Source organism: Callorhinchus milii, unplaced genomic scaffold (assembly GCF_018977255.1).
Source record: "Callorhinchus milii isolate IMCB2004 unplaced genomic scaffold, IMCB_Cmil_1.0 Scaffold13, whole genome shotgun sequence".
Classification (NCBI taxonomy): Eukaryota; Metazoa; Chordata; class Chondrichthyes; order Chimaeriformes; family Callorhinchidae; genus Callorhinchus; species Callorhinchus milii.
Window position 1 is genome coordinate 10873407 of NW_024704754.1, and position 9739 is coordinate 10883145.

The following is a 9739-nucleotide window of genomic DNA, read 5'->3' on the forward strand; positions in this document are numbered from 1 at the left end:
CTGCCTCACTCTCTCTTTCTCTCTCCGTCTGCGCCTCTCTCTCTGTCTGCCTCTCTCTCTCTCTTCCCGTCTGCCTCACTTTCTCTCTCCGTCTGTGCCTTTCTCTCTCTCTCTCTCTCTCTCCCTCTCTCTCTCTCTCCCTCTCTCTCTCCGTCTCCCTCCCTCTCTCTTTCTGCATCTCTCGCTCTCTCTCTCCGTCTGCATCTCTCTCTCCGTCTGCAGCTCTCTCTCGCTCTCTCTGCGTCTGCCTCTCTCGCTCTCTCTCTGCGTCTGCCTCTCTCTCGCTCTCTTTCGTTCTGCCTCTCTCTCTCTCTCCCTCTCTTTCTCCGTCTGCCTCTCTCTCTTCCCATCTGCCTCTCTGTCTTCCCCTCTGCGCCTCTCTCTCTTCCCGTCTGCCTCTCTTTCTCTTGCTCCTCTGCCTCTCTCTCTCTCTCTGTCTCTTCTCTCTCTGTCTGCCCCTCTCTCCCCATCTGCATCACTCTCTCTCTCTCTCTCTCTCTCCGTCTACCTCTCTCTCTCCCTCTCTCTCTCCCTCTGTTTCGGTGTCTGCTTCTCTCTCTCCCTCTCTCTCTCCGTCTGCCTCTCACTCTCTCTCCCTCTCTCTCTCCGTCTGCCTCTCACTCTCTCTCCCTCTCTCTCTCCGTCTGCCTCTCACTCTCTCTCCATCTCTCTCTCCGTCTGCCTCTCTCTCTCTCTCTTCACGTCTGCTTCACTCTCTCCGTTTGCCTCTCTCTCTTCCCGTCTGCCTCACTCTCTCTCTTCCCATCTGCCTCACTCTCTCTCTCTCTCTCTCTCCGTCTGCATTTCTCACTGTCTGCATCTCTCCATCTCCCTCCCTCTCTCTCTCTCTCTCTCTCTCTCTCTTCATCTCTCTCTCTCTCTCCCTCCATCTGCATCTCTCTCCCTCCGTCTGCATCTCTCTCTCTCTCTCTCTCTCTCTCTCTCCGTCTGCATCTCTCTCTCTCTCCGTCTGCATCGCTCTCTCTCTCTCTCCATCTGCATCGCTCTCCTCTCTCTCCCCCTCTCTCTCCATCTGCCTCTCTCTCTTGCTTCCCGTCTGCCTCTCTCTCTCCGTCTGCCTCTCTCTCTCTCTCTCTTTCTCTGTCTGCCCCTCTCTCTCTCTCTCTCTTCCCGTCTGCCTCATTCTCTCTCTGTCTGCCCCCCCCTCTCTCGGTGTCTGCCTCTCTCTCTCTCTCTCTCTCTCTCTGTCTGCCTCTCTCTGTCTCTCTGCCTCTCTCTCTCTTTCTCTCTCGGTATCTGCCTTTCACTCTCTCGCTCTCTCTTGGTGTCTCTCTCTCCTGGTGTCTGCCCCTCTCTCTCTCTCTCTCTCTCTCTCTCTCTCTCGGTATCTGCCTCTTTCTCTCTCGGCTTCTGCCTCTCTCTCTCTGTGTCTGCCTTTCTCTCTCTGTGTCTGCCTTTCTCTCTCTGTGTCTGCCTTTCTCTCTCTGTCTGCCTTTCTCTCTCTCTCGGTGTCAATCTCTCTCTCACACTCAGTGTCTGCCTCTCTCTCGCTCGGTGTCTGCCCCTCTCTCTCTCACTCAGTGTCTGCCTCCCTCTCTCTCTCTCTCTCTCGGTGTCTGCCGCTCTCTCTCACTTTCTCTCTTCGTCTACCTCTCTTTTTGTATGTCTGTCTGTCTCTCCCTGTGTCTCTGTGCTTGCCCCCTCTTTCTCTCTGCCCCAGTCTCTGTCTGTGTGTCTCTCTCTCTGTCTGTGTCTCTCTGTGTGTCTCCGTCTGTCTCTCTGTCTCTGTGTCTCTCTCTGTCTGTGTGTGTTTGTGTGTCTGTTTGTCTCAGGGTGACGTTGACCTGCATCAAAACCAGTCATACCCGAAGCACTGCCTTTCTCTGCTAGACATGCATTGGCCTGCCGTCTTCACCAGCAGTTCTGTTCATCATGATTTTAGACGAGTTGCTGATGTGGTTGAGGTCAGAAGATTAAGTAAACAGCAACCGGTGTGAAGCCAGAACCAGTGATGTTAAAATGTGCAAACTGTTATCTGCCCATATTGGCTAAATTGTGGTCCAATAACTTGCTTCTTGGAGTATATTCCTTTATCTAAATCCAAAGACTTATTTGGAGATTATCATGACAGCAGCGCTGGAGTTTTGAACGTTTAGATGTGACTTTGATTTTATTTTGTGTTGGTGCTGTTGCTTTTGTGCTGTGGTGTTAACTAAATACCTTTCACAGCAGCACCACCACCTTGGTGGTCAACCTTTATTGGTGATGGCTGGATGGCTTTACAAGGCTCGAATGAAACCCAAGGGTACGGGAACTGGGCCTCTGAATGAGGCACAGTCTGGAATTCAATCTAGTAAAATGTGTTTAAATTTGCAAAGAATATAAATGTGCTCTCGATCTCTCTGAGTAACTGCTTATGCTGAGGATATCTAGTATTCATTTCATATTGGGAAATGAACACATTTTGAAAGATTTAACATTTTCAGTTGCAACATTTGAGACAAATGCATTTGATTTGCATCACAGCTAATAGATGGACCATAAGGGCTGACCTACATACTGTTGACAGTAGTTTCTCGACAGGATTATGGAGTTGTCCACTCGACTATTAATAATGATATTTTCCTGTTTTCCAGCAAAATGCTGCTTCCTGTTTCTGTCCCTATCAAGTTCACTAGTCACGACTGCTATAACAGCCCACCCTTCCTGTTACACAATGTAAATATAGACCCAGCAGTTCAAATGCCACCCTGTACTGTGGCAACCAGATCTGTACACTACTCTTACGTTAGGTCTCACCAATGTTTTATACAGTGCAGGACCTTCCCACTATTGCTATTGATCTTTTGATGCATCCCAACATCTGGTTTGCTTTTTTCACTGCCACAGAGCATTGTTGCGAGAGTGTCAATTTGTTGTCAATCAGTACCCCCAGGTCCTTCCATACATATTATTTCCTTTCCATTCAAAAATAGTTCCTTCCCGGATTTTTTGTCCCCATGGGAAGTACTTTACATTTCTCTACACTGAATTCCCAAGTATGTTCAAATCCTCCTGTAACATATCTTGTTCAGCTTTGCAATCTATCACCTTCATTAGTTCGGTGTCATCTGCAAGCTTAACCACTGTGCTTGCGAAATATTAAACAAAAGAGGTCCCAAAACAGACCCTTGTAGAAGTACGTTCAATCTTTGGACGGCTCATTCTTTTCAAAATGGCTATGTGAGATCTCTGCTATATGCTTTTGGCATTGAATTGCTGTTATCGTTTCCTCTTCCAATGTGGAAGACTTTTATGTCTAAGCTTTGTCTAAGTATCTATCAAACACTCACAGGTCATGTACAGTGCAGGCTAAATACAGATTAAAGTTCCCTTTACGCTGTCTTAGGGCAGTGCATTCCACATTTTCATGATCCTGTGTATGGTTTGCATATCAAGCTGCTTTGGTGAGATATTGGAGTGAGCCGTGGAACTTTTCCTTTAGAAGGAGATAAAATATAGATGTGGGAGGACACTACATTTAAATTTCCTCCCTTAAAAATGTTGCATTGAGGCATCTTAGGTGCTCTTGAGAGAAACAGAAGGACCAATGGGAACGAGAAGTGAGTGGAACCACTTAGAATCAGAGTGTCTATTTTTAATATGACGTTCACTGTAATTGAAATAAAAGCAGCTGGTTTAGTTGACAAAGAAGCTCTTTATTTTCTTCCCCCGACCCCCCCCCCCTCCACCCCATCACAACCACCACCCAGAAGAGCGAGCCTCCGTTCAAGCACATTCAATCATTGGATGGCTCATTCTTTTCAAAATGGCTATGTGTGAGATCTCTGCTGTGCTTTTGGCATTGAATTGCTGTTATCGCTTCCTCTTCCAACTTGGAAGACTTTTATCTGATGCAGCTTATTGACAACTGCTGGTAATTGTCAACGTTCTAATTTTATGTTTTTTTTTACTCCTTCCAGTCTCCAGTTCCCCTCCCAGGTTAGTCATTCCATAGCTGTTGCTCTTGCAAGGGGGTGGGGACCGTGATTTGTACCTTTTTAAAGTGAGTCCCAGATTTTGGCACCATGGGGGAGTGTGAGGGGAGACCTGTGCAAGGCAGGAGTGGGAGAGCCTTCGAGCAAGGGTCAGACTCCATGGCTGTTTGTAGGACCTTACTGTACACAAAATGGAGGCTTTCTTTGCCAACAGAAGTTGTTACTCTTGACGGTAAATGCAAAAACTGTAGCGTCCCAGAGTGCTTGCTTGGGATACAGTGAGATGTTTTGGCATGATAAAGCACTTATAAAAATAATTTATTTTTCTTGTTTAGGATTTAGATACAGGAATATCCCTGCACATGGTGTCGTTCTCCTTCAGCTGCACGTCACTGTGATTGGGCAGCCTCTGCTGCTCCAGCTGCATGTTTGTGCCCATTTATATGACCATGAGGTCAGAGTCAGGCAGGATCCAGAGGAGGGGGTCGGATTGCTGAAGGGGGAATTGATGATTGAGTCTGTGAGAGTTTTTTTTTCCTCCTTAGAAGCGTTTCTCCATCTCTTCTGCACACACTGGCACATGCTATGGTACCATTATCACCCGTAGCCTCTACTACCTCATCCGTTTGGTTAGTCTGTGCAGAACCCAAGCTCCTGTCTGCCCATTCTTTAGATGGACTTTACATTAAACATTCCATGCCACTTCTTAATGGAAATGGAATTTCTTCCATCGTTCTGGACAATCTTACCAGATAAATTGGTCATTCACTTCATTCATGGCTGTTTATGGGACTTTTCTGTATGTGGAATGGCTGCTGTGTTTGTCTGCAAAACTAATCCCCACATTGAGAGCAATTACTGTAAAGCACTTAAGATTTTTCAATGTGATTAAGGAATTTAAAAACACAAACTCTTTCGCTAACTGAGCAGTCAAGAGGACAATGCGTGTGGGAGAGATATTGAACTTGGGTGGTGGTGATGGGTGTGGGGGGCAGAGAGATCAAAGCTGAGCAGTTTCCACACTGGAGCTTCGCTGGCCTGGCTGAGATCTCCTGACTTGGCACAAACTGGATTGAATCAGACTTCCTGAACTGCATGGTCTATACCGGGCATTAACTTCACCCACTGGGTCACCAGGAGAAGTTTGTTCTATGTATTGGAAAGATATATACTGGGACGTGGTTAAGGGGTTAACATTTCCAGCAATTAAAAATCTTTAGGCCCAAATTGAACTCTTTGCAACTCATGTGAACAGCAGAAGGAGCTGGTTCTGCTCAAGCTCTGTCAAAGAAGGACTGAAATCAAAGGACTCTGGGCCTTTTAAAATGCTGACCAGCATCTCCAGGCCAGCAAGTGGAATCAGCCAACTCCAGCGCAAACCAGAAAATCCCTTGAATCCCTTTGTCTGCTGCATTGTAACGCCGGGAGACATTCCCACACTTAGCCTCTCAATGACTTTGAGTTTCAAAGCTGCTTTCTGCTCTGCTTGTTGGTAGTTAACTGGAGTGCGCTGATAAATGGTTTCTTAGCAGCAGGGAGAGGACAGCCTGGAACAATGCAGCAGTTGGTGTTGTAAAAAATGGATATGGGACTGCTTTGTTTCGGGCGTGGAGGGGCTTGCTGTATAATTTATTGGAAATGTTGGTTGCACTATGTCATCCTGAGTGTTGGAAATCCGTCACAGTGTCCCTGTTAATGAGTGTCGATTTATGGCTTCCTCGCAAGCTCTATCTTCCTGTAAAGTTGGTGATTTTTTTAAAATTCCACCCCCCCCAAAATTAATCATTACTTTGTCCTTAATTTCTCCGTTCATTCATGCGCACTTTTAAAAAATATATTTTCAAAGTACAAGTTAAAAGTAAGTGAAATGGATATGTGGTGTAATTGCAGATGAGGGGAGCAGTGCATTTACCTGCAAATACACAGTCACTACACTTGATAACGATACCCTGTGAAGGGCTTTGAGATGTTTTGATCTTATAGATTCTTCAGGAATACGTTTTCTACTTTCCCCCCCATCCACCCCCAGTTGTTCTCCATGCGCAAACCCAGCCTGGGCTGTGCTGCATGTGTGTCTGTGATACTGTGTCCTGTGGTGGGAGATTTTAACTAGTTGTGGAACGGTAATGAGCTGCAGCCTGTGAGCTCTGATTCCTCCTGCATCAATGCTTCATTATTTTGAACCAAAGGGAATAATTCTCTATTACCATTGCCTGGAGGGAGACCTTGCAGACCTGGCAAAAACAATCGTGGCTTCTGAAAAAAATGACTTCTCTTCTCAAATAAATAGGTTCGATAGCAAATTGACATTTGTGCTTTTAATGTTTTTTAAATTCTTGATCTTGTTGCGCTCTTGCTTGCTCGCTCACTCACCAAGCATGGCTATGCTGTCTCCATGTTCTCTCGATCCTCCCTCCCTGAAGGTTTAGTCCACATCAAACCTTAGCTTCAAGCCTCACATTGGACTCTGTAAAAAGGTGCTGTAAAATGCAGGTCCTTTTCCTCCTTGGATTTTAAAAAAAATGTACCTTTTCCTATTGTCCCTGAAATTCCTCGAGACTTTAATCTTCTAAGTCTTTTTGCCACTCTCCTGAGCAGCACCGCCCAGTGGCATAAATTGAGTATTGCAATAGTGTCGTCTTATAGTGACATCCAGTGGCATAGAGCGGGTATTATTTTAATGTATGACAATAATAATAATAATCCTTGCATTTGATATAGCGCCTTATCACATCTTCAGACATCTCAAAGCTCTTCACAGAATATACAGTAAAGTGAATTAACTGTATATTTTGTGGGTGAAACACAGCAGCCAATTGTGCACATGTATTGTCACTGCATGTCAGGTGTTTTTACAGGTTTAATTTTGTGCTGAGCTTATCAATGGCAAGTCCATCTTTGAGTTGAACAGCAAATGGTTTTATAGTAGAAATGAGAGGAAGTGAGATTACAAGGAAAGAAGCTTGGCATTCGCCTACAAAATGCACAGTCACTACACTTTACACTATATCTTATGAAGAGCTTTGAGATGTTTTCCCAATGCGTAAGACACACATCAAGTTGCAAAGATTATTATTACTGAAAGGTTGGGATCAACAGCCCAAGTAAATGGTCAAACTAGTTGATACACTGCAACTTGTTATACTGCGCTGATTTATTTATATCGTTAATACACCTCATTGATTGCTGCTGGTAGATTTCAGTTCCTGAGCTAAAATGGCCAACTTCCATATCATTAGGTCATTGTCACTTGCTACACATGCAAACTGCAGGAAGGGAGCAGCAAGTCGGCCCATTTTTGGAAGGTGGAAACCAAGTCCAGGCCTTTCAGATGAATGTTAAAGAGCACAACGTACTATTTAAAAGGAAAAAGGGAGTTTCTCCTGGGGCCAACAATTTTCCACCCCATCAATAAAATTGGTAATTTGCTTCATGGATGGTTGTGGGACATTGCTGTGTGCAAATTAGCTATTGTGGTTCACCCACAAAACACACAGTCACTGCACTTTACAGTATAGCCTGTAAAGCGCAGGCAAAGCTCTTTCCAAGCTCCTGTACAAAGAATGTCCACTTGAGAGAGGTGCCAGAGACCTTCAGGTCATCAGACCTTTGTAGAGGTGAGAAACAACTCTCTGAGAAGAAGGCAGGCACAATAAAAGAGATTTTAAAAGGAAAATCTAAGAACATTTCTGAAATTTCAAGGCAGTAAATTGCATTCACTATAGATTTAATTTTAATCTTGAAAGAAAATACTTGCATTTCTATGATGCCATATCATGGTAAAACTCCTCAATATGCATCATAGTTATTACTGTCCCGTTTAGTAACTCTTTATACTCAAATGTAGTTGCCAAGCAGATGGACTTCCCAACAGCCATGAGGCAAATGACCATTAATCTGGAAGATTGTTGGCTAGGAAACTGGCCAACTAAAACTTGTTTTTTTTGAATAGTGTCATCGCAGTGTTAACATCCACCTGAGAAGCAAGCAGGGAGGACCTCGGGTTTAGCATCTCATCTAAAGGAAGGCACCTTTGACAGTGCAGTGTTACCCTAGTACTGCGCTGGAAGGTCAGACTGTTTTATGATCTCAAGTCCTGGCGTTGGGGCTTCAATCTTCACTGACCTAGAAGTGAGAGCACTGCCAGTAGAACCAAACTGGAGGGGGGTTGGTAAGAACTTGGATGTGAAGCACTGCGTGCAGTTTAAATGTAAGAGTTTGAGTTATTTAACTTGTCTTGTTTCAGATGAGAAATCTAAGCAGTCCTGCATGTGTTGATCCAGAGGAGAGGGAGCCCCGGAAGTTCACCTCTTTATCTGTGAGCCGCTCGCCAGCCTGTGCGTTGGAGCGTGTGGTCTGCCCACTGGACCTGCTGCACGGCTGCCCAGCATCAAATGGCAAAATTGAAACACTAAGCGAAAGCGAGGAGGAGGAGGAGGACAGAAAGGGGTTCAGCAGCACCACAGAGGAGAGCCCATTCCAGAGGAACTGCGAGGATCTGGATTTGGAGATGATTGAGGAAAATTGAATGGTTTCAGTTGAGTAATTATTGGAGACTTATGTTTTTTTACCTTTCAGATTACGCCTTAAAATGCATCCCATGTGCAGAGATTGCAAGGGGTATGTGGACGCTTTACATTACTTCCCAGGTTCACGATTATTGAGAGCTGTGAAGACGAGCAATGTAATGACTTTGTGCTGCTCCTTTCTTCTGCTCACACCACATGAATCGTCCACTTGCTGAAGCTTAAGCCCATCCAATGAAGCTGTCATAACGCTCTCCACCAACATCCAGGGACAGGTTAGGACAATACTGAACGGCATTCTCGCTGTGAAATTGTGGAAAGGTTTGATGGGAAGGAGCAAAGGGACCCTCAGTTTGCAAGAAACACTGAATCCATGTCTTCAGCTTTCACATTGTCAACATGACTATGTAGTTGATTTCCAGACTCCTTTCTCTTCACCTCTATGATGGACATCCGGGGGCGGCGTCTGAGTGGGATTCGGGCTTGATTCATCTTTCAAAGAATCAGGGCTCTTAAGTGAGTTTACAAAGGGAAGTAGTTCAGTTGGCTTTTGTTTCAAGGGAGTTGTAGTTTATTCAATTTGCTTGAGACAATCGACTGGGATAAACTACAACTCCCAGAATGGCCTCCACACTCCAGCCTGGATCTCTGAGCTGTGGAAGTAGGATGGAAACCAGGTTGTGGTGTGTTCAGTCTGGTGACAGCAGATGCTCTTACATACTCGTGGTCTGGAGGGTGTATCATGACGCTGTCATTTCCTTGTGCGCACTGTCCTTGCAGAGACTCTATGCTTGTATTTTAGGCCGTGCATCAAATCTATGAATTTCAGATTAAAGACTCATAACTTCCTCCTGATTTTACTTGCCCATCCCCCTCCTCCTTTCTGTCCTCCTCAACAGGCTTCCAATGTTTCTAATAAAATTTAATCAAAGATTGTGATAATATAAAGAAACTGGCTCTTTATTCACTGCCTTATAAATAAAGACAACGTTTTGGATAAAAGGCAAACTACTGCAGATGCTGGAAAACTTTTTGGATAGTTTGATTGCAATTTTAAAAAAAAGCAACTCAAGAGTGGAAGTGATCAAATTATCATTGTGGCTAAAAGCTTCTTTGAAGGGATTTTCCAACCTTTACCAATTGTGGTTATATGTTTGTGTCTTGTGTGTGAGCTTTTGCTCAACATCCCTAACTCTCTCTTCTCCAGCATTATGCTTCCTGCCATAAGTGTGAAACCCTTTGAGACATTCATTTGATGTGAATGTGTGTATATTT

At 44.7% G+C, this 9739-nt stretch overlaps 1 protein-coding gene across 4 annotated transcripts in view; it reads left to right on the top strand.

The window, feature by feature from the left end:
* fam53c (family with sequence similarity 53 member C) overlaps window positions 1-9475 on the top strand; it is a 61058-nt gene extending 51583 nt beyond the window's left edge. For all 4 annotated transcript variants that reach the window (XM_007891371.2, XM_007891368.2, XM_007891367.2 and 1 more), the window contains exon 5: window positions 8185-9475. In XM_007891371.2, the coding sequence (XP_007889562.1) occupies window positions 8185-8466 (282 nt within the window). In that variant the 3' untranslated portion in view covers window positions 8467-9475. The remainder of the gene's footprint in view (window positions 1-8184) is intronic.
* The last annotated feature ends 264 nt before the right edge of the window (window positions 9476-9739 follow it).